Source organism: Antechinus flavipes, chromosome 5, assembly GCF_016432865.1.
Source record: "Antechinus flavipes isolate AdamAnt ecotype Samford, QLD, Australia chromosome 5, AdamAnt_v2, whole genome shotgun sequence".
Lineage (NCBI taxonomy): Eukaryota > Metazoa > Chordata > Mammalia > Dasyuromorphia > Dasyuridae > Antechinus > Antechinus flavipes.
Genome location: NC_067402.1, coordinates 162,735,884 through 162,757,968, shown reverse-complemented (window position 1 = coordinate 162,757,968; position 22,085 = coordinate 162,735,884). Strand labels below are relative to the sequence as shown.

The following is a 22,085-nucleotide window of genomic DNA, read 5'->3' as shown; positions in this document are numbered from 1 at the left end:
TCTCTCCCTCTCATCTTTTTTTTTTTTTTGTAGCCCCAATTTCCAAGGTAACTAAACAGTACTGGAATTCTCCCCTGAGCAAAGTAGCATTGGTCTGGTAAGCTGCTTCTCTTAAGGAACAGGGGAATTCCCCAGCTGTGAGAAGTCAATTATTGTCGGCCTTTTTTCATCCATACTAGATAATAAATACATAGCAAACTAATTGCTATACAAAACTAATATGAAGATTGTGGTTAAGTCATTTCAGTCACATCCGATTCTTAACAACCCCATTTGGGATTTTCTTGGCAGATTTCTTCAGCTCATTTTACAGATGAGGAAACTGAGGCAAATAGAATTAAGATACCCATGACTAGTAAGTATCTAAGGCCGGATTTGAATTCAGGTCTTCCTGACTCTAGGCCTGGTACTCTATCCATTATGACATCTAGCTGCCCCAAACTTGAAAAACTTCTTCTTATTAAAACACAGTAGTCAGAAATCCAGAATAGGAAAATCATCAGATGGCACTGTTTGTTAGTGCCCTCATCAATTCATATTTGTTGAACACACATAACATGATAGTTGCATTCTCTCTTGTTTTCTTGATTTTACTTCATTTGTTCATTTATTCATTTATTCAACTGCTCCATTTCTATGCTCCGGTCCAAGGGCCAGCCTTCTATATTTGGATGTTGATCTCTTCTCTTAGTGCATTTCTAAATTCACATATCAATTACTGGGAAACTGCTTTTAAAATCTTCTCTGGGATTTCATGTTAGATGATAGCATAATAAATTCAAAAGAACTGTTCTAAAAATCCTTTGGCTGTCTGGAATTCTATTGCAATGAGTATTGGTTGAGATAAGCAGACCATCAAAATCTTTTTGTTACACAGATATTTTTGTTGCAGTGATATTCCAACTGTATTAAAAATCTAGAGAACCAAGTTAGATAATATATGTAAAGCAGTTTGCAATTCCTAAATGCCACAGAAGTGCTAATCATTATTATGATTGTTGTTGTTATTATTATTATTACATAGAAAATAGAACTGATAGAAAATAGGACTATGGAATATCTTCTAAAATATAAAGACTTATTACCTAGAAGTTGTTGACCAGTTTTATATTTATCATTTCCTCTACAAATGTAAGAAAATGGAACAGATTTAAATTTCAATGTAAGAATTTAGATGATATGTTTATATATATATATATATTAATATATATTAATAAACATAAATATATATATATATAGGAAGGTGGGGGTAGGAGTATGAATTGCCTGATAGTGGAAGTAGCTATGAAATCCTAAGTGAATTAGCTAGTCTCAAGTAGAGTCACCTCAGTAGGCCCAGAAATAAAGAACTATCTTCTATGACCTATGTCATTAATTAACTTGTCTTTAAAATGAAAAAAGTAAGAATGGAATAGTTATAAAAGAAAGTCTTTTTAGATGTTTAATTATATGAATAGGAGGGTGCACTTAATCTAAACTTTGAAGGAATCTAGCCATACTAAGATGTTCTAAGATAAGACTAGATAAATATGTGTATGTTTATATATATATATATATATATATATATATATATATATATATATATATATATATGCCATAAGCATAGAGTAGAACATATAAGATCACTAAAAAAGTAAGGAAAGAGAAGAGAAGGTCCAGGATTGAGTCTTTGGTAACACAAAATCTTAATGCAGAGGAAAGGGATAATGACTTAAGAAAAGAGTTTAAGAAGAAACATCTAGGAGAAAAACTGAAACAGACAGAATCAGAGAGACCAAGACTGAGACAGAAAGTGAGAGCAGTTTCATAAAAATTGAAGGAAAAAATAATTTGTCTAGCAGGAAAAAATGATTTGTCTAGAAAAGAGGTAGTCAGGTATCATCAATACCTGCAGAAAAATCCAACAAGGTGAAAGTTGTGGAAAAGCCATTAGATTTAGAAGTTTAAGAGATGACTTATAAACAAAAAGAAGGCAGTTCCAGTTAAGTGATGGGGCCAGAAGCTATATAGGCAGTGACTGAGAAGTAAAGAGAAACTAAAGAAGTAGAATCAGCAAGGATAAAAAGGAAGACAAATACAAGAAAGTGCTTGGGAGAATGTCAAGGTCAAGTGAAAGTTTTTTTTTTAAAAAAAGATGTGAGAAGCCTAAGCATGTGACCACAAGGAAGAACCTTGTAAAATGGAGGTTAAAATGTACTCATTTAAATACTAAATATATTACCATATACTATATTATATATTATACATAAATTTATTTATATGTAGGTAAATTATTTGCATAAAAATACAAATAGTTGTAATACCTATCACAAAATTATTCATGACTAAATAACACATATTTATTAATCTTATAGGAATATGGGATTTAGAGATGACAGGAGCTTATAAATCATTCCTTTTAAGATGACAAAACAGAAGCCTAAAGGTCTAACCAGGTCACCCATTTCTAGGATGTGAATGCAGGTGATCTTCCCAAACCAGCTCCTTTGCCATCATGCCATATTAGGGTCAGAAATCTAGAGCTTGAATAGATCTCTGTGTTCATCTTGTACACAGCCTCATTAAAGATGAAGACACCAAGGTAGAAGGTTGAGATAACAAGCATTAATTAATTATTTACTACTTGCCAGGCACTGTGCTAAGTATGTTACAAGAATCTGAGATTTGAGGCCATCTGATCTAAAGCAATCTGAGCTAATGTGTACCTGGATAGGAATCCTTCCTACAACATAACCAACAAATAGTCCTCCAGTCTTTGCTTAACGATACCCAGTGAAGGGGAAATCCACTTTTTTTCTGAAGCAGTCCATTAGAATTCTTTCCTTATATAAACCTACATTTGCTTCTTATTAGCTTTTAGCTGTTGTTCCCGATTGTCTTCTGGCAGAATGAATCTTAGGCTACTGGGTAGCAGAAATACCCAAGTTCAAATGTGACCTCAGACACTTATTAGCTATGTGACCTCGAGCAAGTCACTTAAATTGTTTTGCCTCTGTTTCCTCAGCTGTAAAATGGGGATTATAATAGCACCTATTATTATAGGTGGTTGAGTGGATCAAACAAGAAAATATTGATTAAAAGCTCATTTTATACATAAGGAAACTGAAGCAGAGTTAAGTGACTTGCCCAGGGTCTCACATCTAGCAAGTGTCTGAGGCCACATTTGACTTAGTAAAAGGAGTCTTCTTGATTCTATGTCCAGTGCTCTCTAACCACTGCACATCTAGTTGCCTTTTAACAAGACTACCACTTCCTTAATCCTAGTCACTGTGTTTTTCTTGATTTCTCCTAAAATGGTAAATACCAGTTTTTTGGCTGCAAAGTAAAACTATTAATTCATATTGAGCTTGTGATCCCCAAAATGCCCAGATCTAAAGGTCTATAGTGGCCAGGGGAATAAAAAAATGTTTATATACAAGGTCACAAGATAAATTCCTCAGGGCAGGGAGTATTATGTTTTTTGTAACCCCTGTGCCCAGCATAATGTTTGATACAACAGGTGCTTTAAAATGTTCATTGAGTCAATCAATCATTAAGTACCTACTACTTGCCAAGAACTGTACAAAATTCTAGATAAAAATAAAAGGAATGAAATATTCCCAGATGAAATGAATGAATTGATGATCAAACCAACTGCCGGTGGCTGTGAGAGCAGAATCTGGAGATCAGAAACTGATTTTTCCAAGCAAGCTCTTTTGAAGTGGAAAGAAATCTTTAGGGGAGGGAGGGGATTGCTCAAAGCTGCCATCTAGGACTTCTCTTGATCTCTGGTAGGTCTCTATGGGTTCTACCCTTGTGTTGCAAGCCCTTCATATATGCTTGATGATTGATTGACTGTAGAGGAATCACAGCATATTACTTGACTGAAAGTTATGTTTGGAATAGTTTTGCAGCCCCAGCTGGAGAAACAGTCTAAAAACTGCTGTTCAAATGTTCGGGAACGAGTCACTATATTCCAGAAATGTGGCTTATTGAGTTGTTGAGATTCTCTGACAGTTTCCTAAACATCTCTTTGCAGAAGAAAATATAAAATTGTAAATTTGGTAGGACATAGAGAAAAAAGAAGAGGAAAATGGACTTGGGGGGGTGGGGGGGGTCAAGACCAAAAAAAAAAATTGGAGCATTTTAAACTTTTGAGAATCTTAATAGATATATTCTCCTCCCATCCATTAAATTTCCTTTTAGAGAACTACAGTTGAAATTAAAAAAAAGAAATGTTTATGATGAGATGACATCTGCTATTCTAAGACTTCAAAAAAGGAGGAGGAAAGGATTTCACAACCAGCTTGGTGATTGCAGAGGCATAAGACTACAGCAGTAGATAATGGTGAGCTTAACACCTTTATTCCTGGAGAGATAATCACTTAAATTTTTTTTCCTGCTCTTTAATCCATCCCACCTACTATTTAGCCCCCCCCCCCAAAAAAAAGGAAATTATAGTTAACATTTATAGAGCACTTTAAGGTTTGCAAAATGCTATACATATGCTACTTCATTTGACCTCAAAAAAACTTTGTCAGGTAGTTAATATTATTATCCCCATTTTATAGATGAAAGAGGTAAAGTGGTTTGCTCACAATCATTGAGAATACATAGGTAGGTGATATAGTGGATAGAGATTGGAGTCAGGAACATCTGAGGTCAAATCCAGCCTCAGAGACTTACTGGCTGTGTGACCCTGGGCAAGTAATCCTGTTTGTCTCCACATTATCTCCATAAAGGTTGGGGGAATAATAATGGCCCCTACCCTCCCAGGGTTGTTGTAAGGTAATAATGGCAATGTACTTAGCAAAGTGCCCAGCATATAGCAAACATCATAAAAGTGTTAACTATTAAACAGCTAGAGTCTGAGGCAAGATCTTAACTGGGGTCTCCAAGGCCCACACTCTATCCACTGCAGCACCTGATGCCTGAGCTAGAATAATGGATGGCATGGTTTCCAAGAAAGGCAGTGTGGTACAATGGCTAGAAGACTGGCCTCAGATTAAATCCTGACTGAAATAGTTGACAAATCACTCACAGACAAATCACTTACCCTTTCAGTACTCCCAGACCGGTCTATAAAATCTTAAGGGAGTTTCCATGCCGGGAATTCCATCCATCAATGAAATCACAGGTTTAAAAAGAAAAAACAATGTAGATCCATGCTCAAAAAGTAAAGCTTCTTTACTTGTATTTCTTCTTAAAAAATAAAACACCAAACAAACAAACAAAAAAAAAACTAAAAAATTTTGAAGGTTAATTTCCACATGAAATCTTCAAACAAAAGCTGGAAGACTACTTGTCTCTGGTCTTTATTTCTCCAATGCTTAGCACAATCCCTGACACATGGAAGACACTTAATAAATGTTTGCTGACTGACAGACTTACTGGTCACACTGAAGATTCTTTTTCAGCTAAGTGTGCAAGTGAATAGGGTCAGGAGTCAAGTCTGGAATCAAGGAGACCTGAAGTCAAATCTAGGCTCAGGTATTTGAGCAAGTTATTTAACCACTGTTTGCCTCAGTTTCCTCAACAGTAAAATGGAAGGTGATAACAGCACTTATTCCCAGGATGTTGTGAGCATCAAAAGAGATAATAGTTGTAAAGCTCTTAGTTCAATGCAAGGGCAAATTGTTGATGTTAACAAATGCTTATTCTTTCCTTTAGTGCCCTCATTTGAAAAATAATCATAACATAACTACCTGCAGGGTTGTTGTGAGGATCAAACAAGATATTTGTAAAGCTCTAAGTACAATCTCTGTGCTAAGCAGGCTCATGGTTGGGTCTATATAAATTCTTTTTTCCTTCCTCTTTCCTTATAAAGGTTGAGATTGATGGCCATTGAGATCCACTCTGAATTATCATACTTAAAAGGAAAAAAAGTGACATTGTAGAAGATGACAGAAACACTGATAAAGATTCCAAAAAAGAATATGGGGTATATGTTAATATGTTAAACTAAGCTTCTTTCCATCCCCATTCTACCCCAAAAAACAACAGCTATTTGAAATATCCTAGATAGTAAATAACAATGGGACTCTGTGATGATATGACTAGAAGTACCACTGTTGATAAGGGGTGCTATGTGGATTAAAAACAAGTGTTTTTTTTTTAATCCAGTCATGAAAATTAGCATATTCACGAGGAGACCTGATCCCTGATTCTGCTTTCTGTTGTTCTACCCTTTCAGTCATGTCCAATTCTTCATGACCCTTTTGTGGGGTTTTCTTAACAAAGATACTGGAATGGCTTGAGATCTCCTTCTCCAGTTCACTATATAGGGGAGGAAATTGAGACAAATAGGATTAAGCAACTTGCTCAAGTTCACACAACTAATAAATGTCTAAGGCCAGATTTGAATTCAGGAAAAGGAATTTTCCTTCACTCCAAGCCTGATACCGTACTGACTGTGCCATCTAGCTGCCCATTCTACTTCTAGTTTGAGCTTTGCAACTAACTAGTTATATGATCTTTAGCAGTTTAGCTGTAAAAATGAAAAGAGTTAGATTACATAAATTCAAATAGCTCTTCCCACTCTAAAATTCTATTACACTGGACTGCCCAAAACACAAAGCATTTATAAATCTAGAAAACTGGTAGCATTTTAAGGCATTTCCTTCCCAGTCTACTCCCATATGACCATTGATTCTTGGTACCCTCATTACTCTTTACCTCCACATGCTGTTATAGCTAAACTGGACTCTTCTCTATCTCCTAAACATACCCTGAACTTTCCCACCTCTGTGCCCTTGCTCATACCATTTTCCATGTCTAGAATGATTTCCCTTCCCCACTCAAATAATATATTATCCACTAGCTAGTTTTGGGGGGTGATTGATTGTTATTATTGTTGTCATTTTAATCATGACTAAATCTTTGTGACTCCATTTGGAGTTTTCTTGGCAAAAATACTTGGAGTGGTTTACTCTTTTCTTCTCCAGCTCATCTGAGGAAACTGAAGCAAACAGGATTAAGTGACTTGAGCAGCATCACACAGTTAGTTAGTGTCAGAGGCTAGATTCAGGAAGCTGAGTCACCTGACTTCCATCCACTGCACCTCCTGACTGACCTTTGGGTAATTAGACTGGCACTTAATCAGAAGGCAGAGCCCATTTCCAGAAATGTACTCAGGAGGCTTATTAGATCCTCAAGGCAGTCAAAAAGCATTTATTTAGCACCTATCATGTGCCAGACGGTGCTAAAAAAACTGGACATACAAAATAAAAAAGCCAAAGACAAGCCATGCTCTCCAAAAATTCCTTCCCAATCTAATGGGGTAGACAATAAGCAAGTGAAAATATACTAACTATATTCAGGAAAATAGGAAATAATCAAGAGAGTGAAGGAATTAGACTTAAAAGGATTTGTGAAAGACTTCCTGGAGAAGGTGGGATTTTAATTGAGACTTGAAGGAAGCCAGAAAACCCAAAAAGTAGAGATAAATAGGGACAAGCAAAAGAAAGCCTAGAGTTGAGAGAGAGTCCTGTTCATAGAATGGCAAGAAGACCAATAAATCAAATAGTATGTAAAAGGTGTTAGGAAAACTGGAAAGGAGAGAGAAGTAGGTGTGAAGGTCTTTGGATGAAAGAGATTTTTGTTTTTAATAATAAGGCAATGAAATTTATCAAATATGGTGGTGGTAGTGTTGGACCTGCTCAAATTTATGCTCTACTAGCATAGACTTATACATATCTAACTCAAATGCCACCTGCTATATAAAACTTTTTCTGATCCTCTCTTGCAAGAAAAGCAATATTCTAACTTCTCTCCCCAACCAGCTCAGGTTAATTTTTCCTTAACAAGTATTGAGATATTCCTTGAGATTTGGGTTGGCTCAGGGGGAAAAAGGACCTTAGACTGTTGACATCATTTCTGGATGTACAAAGCAGCCAAAAGAGTGTCAGTGGCCTCCTAGACACTTGACTGATGAATTTTAGTCAATGGGAGTTTTGAATCTATTCAAAGTTTCCCTATGCCATGAGGATCTTCTTGCTACATCTAAGCAAATCTCCTTTAAATAACTGTTGAAAGAGTGTCTCATTTTGTTTCAATATCAAACCAAAACTATCAGGGACTGGCCTGAGTTTACTCTAGCTCAGAAGATCTCTCTAGATAATAATTTTCCCTCTAAGACTGTACATAACCTTTTCAAGTTTGCTTTTCGGATTACTTTGCGACAAGTATGCATTGTTATGTTTTATGTATGTTTCTTTTCTCTATAAAATGGCATGCTCTATAAGAACAATTTTATCTTTACCTATTACCCAATACCTAGTAGAGGGCTTTACTGATTAAATTTTCTCAAGAGTTTCAATTTCAGCAATAATATCTATCCCCATGACTACCCTCAAACTACATTTTGATCAACAGGTTCTTCTTGTTTCAAAGAGTAGATCTCTACTGTACAAACTCTTTTTTTTATCTTATAGAGAGTTCTCATATCTAGATATGATTCTTCTATCTTCATATTGGCAGCAAAGCTATATCTATTACCATAGCCCAAAGGCCATCACTGAGAGTGCAAAGAAAGTGATTAACAGCAATTGGAACTTCACAGGCTTTCATTCTATCACATTTTACTGAAGAATCATGAGGCTCCAATATTTTTGTTCCTTTTAAAGGTCAGACTGGGTCTTGGTCTCAGTGGACAATCATGTGGAGCGAGGGAAAAATATATATATCTCTGTTTTGACTGTTGCACTGAACAGCAGGAGAGATGAGAAGAAAGGAAAGTTCTTGGCTAAGCTGAGGAGAAACTTGCCAGAAAATCTGGTGAATACTCTAGCTTGCCAAAAATATCCCCCAAAGTCCCATTAACACTATGACACCAAACTAGAAAAGTACTGAGAAAAGCTTAGTAACACCGCTGATATCTTGGCTTGTTTTGAAAGAGAATTTGTGTTTCCATTTGTCCAGGTTTCAGGTGGGGCTACTCATAGTGGATAGGAACATCAGTGTTGTGGGAGGACTATGCAGCTGATGTTTAAGGCTGGGCATTGCAATGGGCTCACTTTGCAAAAGGTTTCTGCAGAAACTTTCCCAGCAGATTGAGCTTCTCAATCTCCTAGTTTTCCTTTGGAGTTCCAAGTTAAGTTAGACCTTTGAAATAATAGTGAGGGGGGGAGGGGGAATCAGAGAGAGAACTAGGAAGAGAAACAGACTAATTGCCTGAGTTGAATGGAAACTCAAAAGCAGCTCACAGCATACAAAGTAGAAAGTACAACAGATTTGGCATCCTTGCAGAGTTAGTAATCCAAGATGTGGTATGTGAAACAAGCAAGGGATTTATTCCAAATCTATTGCCATTTTTTAACCTAGTCTTGAAATATATTAAATTTGCTACTGATTCTATTCAATTCAACAAATACTTTACAAATCCCCACACTGGGCTAGGGATTTAAAGATAAAAAAAATGGCAGTCCCAAGGCTTCATAAAGCTTACAATCTGGTAGGTGACAAGTAACTATAATCAATTAAAATATGCCATTATCAGTGGCCTGAAAGATCTGAGGCAAGGGGGAATCAAAGAGGGCTTCATAAAGGAAATAAAATCCATCTGATCATTGAAGAAAGAGAAGGAATATGATCCTTTTACCACTAGGATCAAATATAAACTACTCTGATTGGCATTTAAAGCTCTGGCCACATTAAGCTGGCCCCTTCCTTTCTTCCCAGTTTTCTATGTACTCTGTGGGCCAGATATAACAGCTTCCATGCTTTTCCTCAAACATGATACTTCCTCTCCAATCTCTGCATCTTTGGATGTCTGCATTCCTTGATTGAAATGTTCTTCTATCTAACCTTCAACTTTTAGACTCAACACAAAAAACCAACTTCTGCAGGAAGTTTTTCAAACTGGCCTTTTCTGCTAGCACCTTCCTCTTTGTGGCTCCTTTGGATTGATGGAGATACTAACTTTTTCATTAGAATGTAGGGACTCTGAAGGTAGGGTCTGCCCCTCTTTTTTCTTTGTGTGTGTGTTGTGTTTGTATTGTGTGTGTACACAGACACACATACAGTACCAAATGGCATATAGTAAGTATTTAATAAAATGATTATAAAATAACAAAATGATTAATTATCCATTAAGAGCATGGAGAAAGTCTTTTATAAGCACAAGATTCCAGTATATACAAATGCCTCCCAAAAGAGGGGAAACAGGAAGAATTGGGTAACAGTGAGCTGTACAATTTGGCCCATCAATTAATAAATATGTATTAAGTGTCTACTATATACTGGGAATTGTAATAAGTGCCAGAGCTGCATAAAACAGCACCTGTTTTCAAAAGACTCATGGGAAAGACAACATGAAAACAAATAGATACAAACAAGCTATATAAAAGATAAATAGGAAAGAGTTAATAAGGAGAAGGCACTGGAATTAGGAGAGTTGGGAAAGGTTTCCTGTGAAAAAAAGAATTGGGGTAGGGGGGAATTTCATATTTATATGAACTGATGCTAAGTGAAGTGAGCAGAACCAGAAGAACATTCTACACAGTAATAAGACTATGTGAAGATGAACCATGACAGACTTAGCTCTTCTCAGCAATTTGGCAATCCAAGACAATTCCAATAGACTTGGAATGGAAAATGCCATCCACATCCAGAGAGAAAACTATAGAACCTGAATGTGGATTGAAGCATAATATTTTTACCTTTTTGTTTGTTTGCTTTTTCTTTCTCATAATTTTTCCCTTTTAGTCTAATTTTTCTTGCACAACATGACAGATATAGAAATATATTTAGAAATATTGTACATGTTTAACCTATATCGGATTGCTTGCTGTTTTGGAGATGGGAGAGGTAAAAAACCCAAGGAGAAAAAATTTGGAACACAAAATCTTACAGAAATGAATGTTGAAAACTATCTTTACATGTATTTGGAAAAAAATAAAATCCTATTAGAGAGAAAAAAATGAAGTTTCAGTTGGAACTTAAAGGAAACCAGGAAAGTCCAAAGTAGAGAAAAATAGAAAAAATGTTTCAAGAATGAAGGACAGCCAGAGAAAATGTCCATAGCAGAGTTGAAAGGATTATCTTGTTCATGTCACAGTCAGGAGGCCAATATCACTTGATCAAAGAATATATGTCAGGAAAGAAGGTTTAAAGAGACTGGAAAGGTAGAAAGGGTGTAAATTATGAATGTCAAACATAAGAGTACATAATGAGAATTTTTTTAAAAAGAGAGTCGATTATGAAGGACCTAAATGACGCCAAAAATTTATATTTTATTCTGTAAGCATTGGGAAGATTTCTGAATTACCAAGTAATGCAATAAGAAATGTGAATTAGAAAAATTATTTGAAAGTCACTGCTTTTGAATAGCAACTACTCTCAAATTTTATTGCTACTTTGGTCATCTGTATAATTGGGGAGGCATTTTTTTAAATCATCTCCTCATATCTTACTGCTTTTTTGCCATATGATACATAGAAATGTTTTAACTCTAAAAATCCTACTTCTTTTAATTGACTTTGGTCAACTTCTCCCTTGCCTTCCTATTCTCAAGTAAATCTTTTACAATCCATACTCTACATTAGCTATTCCAATTCCAGTGGTTGTTTCTTCCTAACTAAACTCTGTGGGAAGACTCCAGAGGTCTCCAAACCCACAAGCCAAGAAACTATGCTTTTGAAAAAAATTTCCTAGAAGGACAGGAGGGGAAAGAGTTACAAGCTTTCCTTTTGGTCTAACCATCATGTTCCTTAAGTTTTTGGTTAAGAGAAGTCACTAAAGACTAGATCTACTTTATTGTTTTAATGTTCTATGAATTTGGACAAATTCTTACTCTGTTGTCCTCCTGGATTTCCCAGTCACTGGAGAAAGTCACAGGCTGCTGTCCATGAGTACAGTTGGAAAACTGGAAGAGACTGGAAAACATTCTTCTGTTCTCTTGAGTGTCTGGAAAGATGGCATCCTGGAAATTGACTCCATGAGGCAAGAGATTATAATTTTCATCCATCCTGGAGCAAAAGCAAAACAAAACCAGAGATCTATACTGAATTCTCATTGGCTATCATAGTTTTACAGAAGCCATAGCAACCTTCTATCTTTGAAGGTTTTTAAAAAAGCATACTGATAAACAAGGCAAAAAGTAAATATTTTAAGTTTAGAAGTCTCCTGAGAGACTTTAATTCCTGGAGTTTGCTTGACTGTAGTGGTTCGGTGAATCATAACATAAGAAATTTGCAGTAGAGATAACAATTAAGAATCAAAGTAACACTACAATGAAGTAAATTAACATTCTAGACCAAAGTGATAGGGCAAGGTTGATTGACCAATCAACATATTCACTTTTTGTTTTTGTGAAACTGACCAGAGCCTGTTCTAATCTCAACAGGTGTCAGAATAACAGGAAGAAGAATAATCTGTATGTAGCTGTTAATATACTTCAGAGCAAGTGAGCTTTATGAAATGGGAATCTGTCAGTCTAGCATTTAGCTTACTGTATTTCTGCACTAACTTTCTGTAAATATTTAAGATCAAAAAGATGAAAGAGTTGGCTGACTACCACAGAAATATTGAACAAAACTGTATTTCACAATAAGATAGAAATATGATATTTCCTGACAGGTCTGCACCTTCCCTTACTTTAAAAATGGCTATTACTTGGTCCTATTATATACTTTTCTCTTAATGAAAAATCATAGACAATTAAAGTGTCTCTATAATGAGAAATGTGCTGTAGTCTTTGCTGGCACTCCTGAGAAATTTTACTTAGTCTAGAGAAACAATTCAAGCCAGAACCATGACATGCTGTATTCTAAACTTAGAAATTCTGGCTTAGATGTGGAAAACATGTGTTATAGCAAGCTCAATGTGGGGGCACTTAGTGTCTCCATTCTCAGAAAGATGCTGAAGTCTGGGGAGCTAATAAGTCATCTACAGACATTGGTTGTAGTCAGTACCAAATATTTTGTATTACATACTACATTGTTATGTCAGTATAGTAATTATTACTAACAGCCTTGAATTTGGTTTTATTGGCTCACAACTTTAATCCTTAAGTTACTTTCAAAAGTATTTTCATGATTCTTAAACAGTCCAAAGGATTGGACTTAGAATCAAGAAGGTTTGAGTTCTACATGAGTTTACACTTATTAGTGTGATACAATAGTACACTTATTGTGGGCAAGTCACTTAATTTCCAAGCCTGCTTCCTAATCTGTAATATACAAATAATAAAAACATCTACTTTATAGGGTTGTAATGAGGCTTAAATGAAATAACATATTATTTTACTAATTCTCTTCTCTCAGTTTAAATTACATATGTACAGGAAATTTCTATTGTCAATCTACTTCCTAAGTCCTTGACTCTAGGAAAATCTATAAAACAAAATGATCATGAATGTGTTTTATTCTTCTAGACTGATTTATAATTTATAGCATTCCAGAAGCCTGGAATTAAGGGTAACTTTTTTTAATAGAACTTTTGGTTCTGAAGAGTGGACTTTTGATATTTTTTGAAAAGAAATGTATCTGTCAGTAAATATTTATTAAGCATCTACTAGGTACCAGGAATGATGCTAAGATACAAAGTCAATCCCTGCCTTTGAGGAGCATACAATATAATAGGGAAGACAGCAAGCAAATAACTCTCTCTCTCTCTCTCATTTTTTTCTCTCTCCATAGATATGTGTATGTATATATATATATATATATAAATGCATGTGCATATATATGAATATACATAAGCATATATACACACATCAACAGAGGAAAGGCAGTAGACTAACGGAGATCAAGAAGAAATGTTATGTCACTGATCAGCTATAATCAACTGATACAATTAAATTTTCTTGCCAATTGCTTATTTTAATTTTTTTTTAAGTTTTTCTCCAAACTCATATGGACTATCAAAGTGAAAATTCTCTCCACTAGAGCAGAAAGACAACTCTATGAAACCTAATATGTATTTATTAAGGGCTGGATATGCACCAGGCTCAGTGTTAGGTCCTAAGTATTCAGATTCAGTATAGGACTAGTCCCTGCCCTTGAGAGGCTTATATTCTAAGGGAACATGAGAGAGAAAGACAACAGTACACCTATTTAGGAAGCAATTTGTGATGGTGGGGGAGAACACAAGTTGAATATGAAGGGTAGTTTCTTACTTGTCTAGGTCATCAACCTGGTAAGTGACTACCATGGTCCAATAACTACTATACCAAAGGCAGAATCAGAAACTATATTTTTCTGACTCCCAGGCTGGCCCATTCTCCTCTAAGATAATAAGTTCCTCAATCCCATAAGTAAAGCATGAAACTCTGGGAAGAACCTAGCTATATATACTGTAGAATTCATATGATTTCTGTCTAGAGTGCACCCTGATTCTTTCTCACATAAGCTCTCATTGCAGGTTACTAACAGGCAGATGGATTTAAAAGTCAGGAAGACCCTGTGTTTTAATCATACTCTAAATGCTTAATAACAGTTTGATTCAATAGTTGTGTGGGCAAGTCATTTAACCTCTGTCAAACTAAACTCAGTTATCTTGTCTTAATTGTAAAATGGGGATAATAACAGCATCAAATGCCAAATAAAACAATACTGGTAAAGTGCTTTGCAAACCTCAAAGCACTATATAAATGTTAGCTATTATTATTTGGAACATGGATGGATATTGTTCTAAACCCAGAAGCTGGAGTGTACTTGAGTTAGCTGAATCTCCCATTGTTTTAATTTTCAATAAGTTTTTTTGCACCTCAAAAATGGACAAATGCCCCAAATCAGGGTTTGATTTATTATTTTAGTTGATCATCGAGGATTAAGATGATGGTGAAAATGTTCGTTCAGGAAGATTAAACTATTAAGTGTATCTCGAATGCTTCTTTCCCCTGAAGAGCAGTTATTGAACTTTTACCCCTATAGACTTGCCTGGAGAGGACTTCAGAGATCATCTAGCTCAATCTCTTCATTTTACAGATGAGGAAACTGAAGTCTACAAAATACAAGTGTTTTGACAAAGGACACACAGTTTAAAAACTGGTAAGAAATAAATCAACTTATAAATTCTTCAAACTCCTGGGAAGAGCAGGATTTTAGATATAATTTCAGTCCTTCTATTATTCCTTTGACTCATTAGCAAAGATCTCGATGACCATGATGTAGAGTGAGTGAGTGAGTGAGTGAGTGTGTGTGTGTGCTTGTGTTGCCCATGGAGGTTATGTCTAAAAGTGAGAAAGCAGCGAGCGGTCCCGTTCACAGGACCTGCGTAAGTCTACCACACTCTCCCAAGCAGACAATCAGAGGCAGAGTCCTGCCGGCTCCGCTCACCTGAGGAAGAAGAAGTAGGAGTAATCCTGTACCACGGTATGGGAGTGGCAGGAGAAATAGCCCAGGCCGGTGAGGTTGAGCCTGGAACCTGCGGGCACCTCCAGCATGCTCCCCCACGCCTGGTCGCACAGCATCTCGATCTCGGCGGAGTAGAAGAGCCCTCCCTCGGAGGCGGCTTCGTACTGCCACGGCAGGTAGTTGTAGAGGCTGTACATCTCCTGGTGCAGCGCCAGCACCTTGGCGTACACGATGATCTCGGCCAGCTCCGCCCGGCAGCTCTCGCTCAGGGGTCTCCAGTCGGAGGGCAGCTGGCAGCCCAGGCTCGGGCTGAGCTGGTCGCCCAGGCAGACCAGGGCAAGGAGCAGGGCGGGCAGCATCGCGGAGGTGGGAGCGCCTACAGCGCGCGCTCCCCGGTCCCCAAAGTTTCCCCGAGTCCCGCGCTGTGGCTCGCCCCTCTCTTCAAGCGCAGATTTAGCTGACAGTGGGCATGCTAGTGTGTGCGCATGTTGGGGACCAGGGACAAGAGGGCAGAGGGAGCGTGGGGCTGACCCAGACTGGAGAAAGGAGGGGCTCGCGCTCCCCCTCTTTGGTCAGAGCCACTGCGGATGAGCCCACAGCTGGACGCGCTCTGCCTATGAGTCCCGCTCGTCTCTTGGCTCTTTCTCCGTCAATTCACAGAGCTGGCCCCTCCACACTCGGCTGGAGTCGCTCCGCCTCAACCCAATCCATCCCCTGTCCTATCGCTTTAAAAGGGTCGCCAGGACCTGGCTACCCCGCCTCCTCTTCTCCGTGACTTCTCGGGGGCGTGGGCTGAGAGAGGGGGGTGGGGAAAAAGCAGACCCGCCGCTGCAGTAGCCTCGGAGCCTGCCTTTGCTCCGACCCCGGGGGGACTGGAGGGCGCAAACTGGGTGGAGGGGCGGACAGTGGGGGAAGCAACGCGGCTGCCAAATAGCTGTGGAAGACTGGATAGATATTGGGCCACACTAGGAGGCTCCTGGAAAGAGTTTAAGATGAGGCGAGTGAGAGTTTCACCAGCAGCTGGAGTTTGAGTTTGGGGCTGTCGGTCTCAGTTCCCCAAACAGTTTGGGGGGAGGGGGGGGTGTTGGGGTTTGTTTTTTTGTTTGTTTGTTTTTGTGTTTTTGTTTTTTAAATACTGGAGGTGTGAACATAGCCTGGGCAAAAGAGCTTCTTGGAGAGCTATGAGGGAGATGCAACCCTCTTTTATCGTGCCGGAATTTAACTTATTCAAACTTTCATCATTTAAAATAAGGTATCAAAACTCCTGGAAGACTTTTGTCAGCATTCCTTCTTATAGGAAGGAGGGAAAGAGGGAGAAAGGGAGGGAGGAAAGAAAGAAAGAATGAGGGAGAGAGAGAGAGGGAGGGAGGAAAAGAAGGAGGGAGAGGAGGAAAGAAAATGAAAAGAAGGAAGGGAAGGGAAGAGAGAAAGGAAAAGAAGGGAAGAGGGAGAGGAAAGGAAGGAAGAAGGAAAGAAGGAAGGAAGAAAGGATGGAAGGAAGAAAGGGAGGGAAGGAGGAAGGAAGGAAAAAAGAGAGGGAGGGAGGGAGAGGAAAAGGAGGGAGGAAGGAGAAAGAGAGAGAGAGAAGGAAGAGGGAGAGGGACAGAAAGAGGGAAGAAGGGAGAGAGGGAGGGACCCCTGGTTAGAGGAGTTTACCAACTCCCTGAATCCCGACCACAGCAATACTAAGAGGGAGTAAACAGAAGGTCCCTTCTTTTTCTTTCTTTTTTTTTTTTTTAACTTCAGAGAATTATCTGGCACTGGCTGAAGCCAAGCATGTATGTGATGGCTTTCTGAAGAAAAACATGTTATGTATAGGACTACCTGCCATCTAGGAGGGGGGGGGGGGGGCGGAAAAGGAGCGGGAAAGTTGGAACAGAAGTTTTTGCAAGGGTCAATGTTGAAAAATTACCCATGCATATGTTTTGTATATAAAAAGCTATAATAAAAAATAAAATTAAAAAAAAAAAAAAGAAAACCATGTTAGACAAATAATTAGTAGAGGGCACAGCTTTAGACAGAAAATAGTGTTAAGTTCTGTCACTACTCCCCCAACACACACACACACACACCCTGCTTAGTTTTCTGTTTAAACTTAAGCCAGTTTGTTAACCTCCCAGAATTTAACGAGATTTCTTGGCAAAATAAGAATGTTTGTCTTTTTCTTGATAATTGGAACAATAGCATAATACCTTTCTGAGAAAGGTGGCAATGAAACCCATTGAACTCTAATGTTGGTGCTATAGTGTAAAGATGTACTATCATCATAATCATCATTGTTGTTATTATTATTTATGAATAGCAAACATTCATTTTTCCCTCCCTTCCATCTTATCCTTTTTCCTATTAAAAAAAAAAAAAAACAAAGCTTAAGAAATCCAAGAAAGAAGAAAAAACTCATATGTACTCAAAATTTATAGGAGTTATTTTTGTGGTGGCAAAAAAACCCGGAAAATAAAGAGGTACTCATCAATTAGAGAATGGTTCAACAAATTTTGAAAGATGAATGTAATTGAGTACAATTGTGCTGTAAGAAATGAAAGGAAAGATGCTTTGAAAGAGAAAAAACTTGTATGAACTGACTAATGAAATTACGTGAACAGAATCAAGAGAACAATTTGTAGTCCAACATCACTGTTTAAAATGAGCAATTTTGAAATATATCAAGAATTCTGATAAATCAATTGCTCTACCATGATTCCAAAGAAGTAGTAAAGAATTCTGCCCATCTCATAACAGAGAGATGACTGACTAATAAGCAGAATTAAGAAATATATTTTTTGACATAACTCATGGGAGAATGTGTTTTATTTAACAATAAACACTTTATCCACTTGTTCTTCCTGCTTGTACACTAGGCCAAACACTTGTGAAGGATGAAGAATCTCATGTAGAAAGTTGTGCAAGGTTTTGGAGCTTGATATTAATCAACAAAATGTCTTCTACAAAAGAAAAACCCATTGATCCTCATCATCTATAGGGAATCCCTTTTTCATTTGAACTTTGCTAGATTTAATCCATAATAGCAAAATGCCTTTGATGAGCATATATCACCTTATTTTATGTCTGTCTTAATGTTTATCATCAAAATGATAAAATAGTCATACCATTGTTTTCTTGGGGAGGATACATGTATTACCGCAGTGACAGGGACTTTTCACCAAGCTTAAGGAATACTGTTGGCAGTCACCTCTCATCAGGAGAAGCAACCCTCATGGAGATGGACCTAGCAACTATTTCTGGGGGTGTTTCAGACATCAAAGATCCAGAATATAAAGTCCTTGACATTGTCACATGGTTCAACATCAGAAACTGAAAGGATTTTATCATATTCAAGAAGATTAACCATCTGCTTTTTTGCTGCACCCTAAAGATCAAGAGACCTTTCTATCTGACTTGTAAATGAAACTTATGTGTTACTTGAAAACATGGATTGTCCCATTTGTAACAGGAGTGCTTAGCACTTTACACATAAGTGCTTGATAAATGTTTTGTTCATTTATCCATTCATACAAGGAATTTTATGATTTTTTACATATGAATGATTTTTAACATATGTTTGACATTATGAGAGACATTCATTAAAACATGTATCTTAGTCCAGAGGTGTCAAACACTTGGGCTTGGCGCCTGGAACACTCTTGAGCGCAATCCAAACCTGATTAAAAAGTAATTTGGATGGAGTCAGGAGGATGTGAATTGAAATGGATCCTCAGGCACTTTACACTTACTAGCTATGTGAACTTGGGCAAATCACTTTATCCCAAATGTCTCTCAAAAAAAAAATTGCAACTGGAAATTATTTAATAAAATAAACAATGTAATCGAGCATAAATGATGTTATTGTGTAGTTTTTAAAGTCAATCTTTGGAGCAGTATCCTTATGTAAGGTTTAGTAGCCCCCACTTCTATTTCATTGTCTTAGACAATGAAATAGACTCAGAAATGAATAAGACAAATCATACTGAACAACATTTGGGAAATTGTGCAGCTAGATAGTGCAGTGGGCAAAGCACTGGGCCTGGAATCAGGAAAATTCATCTTCCTGAGTTCAAATATAGCTTCAGACAGTCACTCACTAGTTGTGTGACCCTGGCATGTCTTTTAACCCTGTTTGCCTCAGTTCCTCATCTATAAATGAGCTGGAGGAGGAGTATCTTTGCCAAGAAAACCTCAAAAGGGGTCACAGTCAGAAATAAACAACAAAACAAATTTAATGACCCCAAGCTTGTCCTTGAAACAAAGGCCTATCTTTTTAATAAACAACATTCTCCAATGATTCAATGTGGGATATAAGATATGGCAGATTCAAAAGAATTTTGGCATAGAAACAGAAGGAAATATGATGGGTTGCCCAGGTTTCAGTATAGTGCCACTGAATAACTGTACAGCAGAGTGACATAAGAGATATTTTAAAGGAAATGTATGATTGGAAAAGGGGGCTAGAACAATCACATAAGGAGTAAGGGAGTAGTCTATGTACTCTATTAGTGTTCATACAAGATCAAGAGATTTACAGGAAAATTCCAGCATATTGGTGGAAGACTTAAGGGAGAACATTCTCCTCTGTTAGAATGTAAGCTCTTTGGACTTCCTGCCAAGATGGCAGACTGCCCAGCTCCCACATGCCTACTACAGCAAAACCAGAAAATTTGTACCAAATTGAGTCATGATCAAGAAATATAAAAACAACTAGACAGATCTGGTGGTGTTTATCCTGGTGCTGCAATACTCAATATAGGATCTAAACCTAGGGACTCATAACAACAAGGGCCTTAAATATCTAGAACTGAATATCAAAGATCTAGGGAAATCTACTCATGGGAGGTGAAGGTCAATAGAGTACTTGGGAGTAGGGATTATTAATTTTTTATACCTCCATCTCCAGTGCATCTAATACCTGGCACACTATTGTTCAGTTATTCAATCCTGATTCTTCATGACCTCATGGACCACAACAAGTCAGGTCTTCTGTCATCCACTATCTCTCAAAACCTATACAAATTCATATTCATTGGTTCCATTATACTATGAATCTCATCTTCTGTCATCTCTTTTTCCTTTTTCCTTCAATCTTTCCCAACATCAAGGTCTTTTCCAATGAATCCCATTGTCTCACTATGGAAAGAAGGAAATTAATTAAATAGTTAAGTTTCAGCTTCAGTATTTGACCTCCCAGTGAATAATCTGAATTAATTTAAGTAATGACTGATTTGATCTCCTTATTGTTCAAGATATTCTCAACCATAGTTTTCTCCAGCACCACAATTTGAAAACACCCATTCTCTAGTCCTCAGCTTTCCTTATAAATATTGATTGATTGATTGAGTTGAAGCAAGTTGCATGGAGAGAGGACATGGTTGTATTGCTATCTTTACCAGTGGAGGGATTGATCATAGCAATGAGGTCACATTTCCTTCAAAATATCTGTATGGCTTGATCTCCCACAGGGCAACCTTACCTCACCGCAAATGGCTTTTACCTCTCCTGGAAATTCTGAGCTCTATATAAGATGATTTGCACAAGTCACTAGACCTCTGTTGTCATTAGCTTCCTCATCTATAAGATATGGAAGTTGTATTAGTCAATCTCTGAGCCCCTTTCAGCTCCAATAGTCTTTAATTCTATGAAATTCTATGAAAATGTCAGCACTGAGTCTTCACGGGATATTATTGCTTTTAAAGATTTGTTTCTCATAGCCTCAAGACAGAGCCACAATCCCATCACAGAGGACATAACTGATTTGCATAAATACTCTGCCTCCAGTTTGCATGTTATATGTTCATTTAATGTCTAAATACATAGAAATCAAATGCTGATTCCACCTCCAGTGTGGCGGGCAGCTGGGAAGCACATTTTATGAACTGGTAAATATTTTCATGCTGCTTGTTTATAAAGCTTATGCTGATCAATGTGTTTGAGAAGTACAGAGAAGTGGGGAGTGGGGGAGATGGAATGGAGTTCACCTTCCATGTGCTATTCTTACTCTGAATAAATTGCCCACACATGCATTCAATCTGCTATCTTGTACTTGAAACCCATACACCATGTTTACTTATGGAATAGGACAGAGATTCTCACTGTGATCTGGGAGACACTTTCATGGAGTCTGTGAGTTCAAAACGATTTTCATAATATGACTAAGATGTTTGATTTCTAATAAATATTCACAAAAATAATGCACATAAACAAAAGCTCTCTGGGGTCCACAATAATTTTTAAGAGCATAGAAGCGTCTTGAGATGTATTTAATCCATTGTGGACATCCACCAAGGTTCTTCTCTGGGCCTCTTTTCTCCTCCCTCATTTTACATATGAACAATAGGAACCCATAAAACAAAGAACAATCTTCCTCCTTTGGAGCTCTGAGCCCCTTGTAGGTATAGGGGACCACAGGTCTTGGATTCTTTGTTGTTGTTACTCACTAGTGTATGAGTCTTAACTCCATGGACCATAACATGTCATTGTTGTCAATGGAGTTTTCTTGGCAAAGATACTAGACTGACTCACCATTTCCTTCTCCAGTGGATTAAGGCAAACAGAGTTTGCTTAAATGATTTGCCCAGAGTCACACAGCTAGTATCTGTCTGAGGCTGCATTTGAATTCAGGTCTTTGTGACTCCAGGCCCACTGAGGTACAAATTGCCCCCTTAGATTCTTTGGGACACTCCTAAATATGAGGATTTTTGAAATAGGACCCCAAATGACTACTGGTTTCCTTTGGAGGTCTCCTCTATTTCCCTTCCTTAACCTCTCAGGGAGTTTTGCCCTGACTTTGGCAAAGAAGCAGCTGATGGCAAAGTAGATAGA

At 37.5% G+C, this 22,085-nt stretch overlaps 1 protein-coding gene across 1 annotated transcript in view; it reads right to left on the bottom strand.

Moving 5' to 3' along the window:
- The window catches only part of CCDC3 (coiled-coil domain containing 3), a 126,603-nt gene extending 110,566 nt beyond the window's left edge, over nt 1-16,037 (bottom strand). Inside the window, exons 1-2 of the mRNA XM_051961430.1 lie at nt 15,258-16,037; nt 11,771-11,945 (exon numbers count right to left, since the gene is read on the bottom strand). Coding sequence (XP_051817390.1) covers nt 11,771-11,945; nt 15,258-15,634 — 552 coding nt within the window. The 5' untranslated portion in view covers nt 15,635-16,037. The remainder of the gene's footprint in view (nt 1-11,770; nt 11,946-15,257) is intronic.
- Between the last annotated feature and the right edge of the window lie 6,048 nt (nt 16,038-22,085).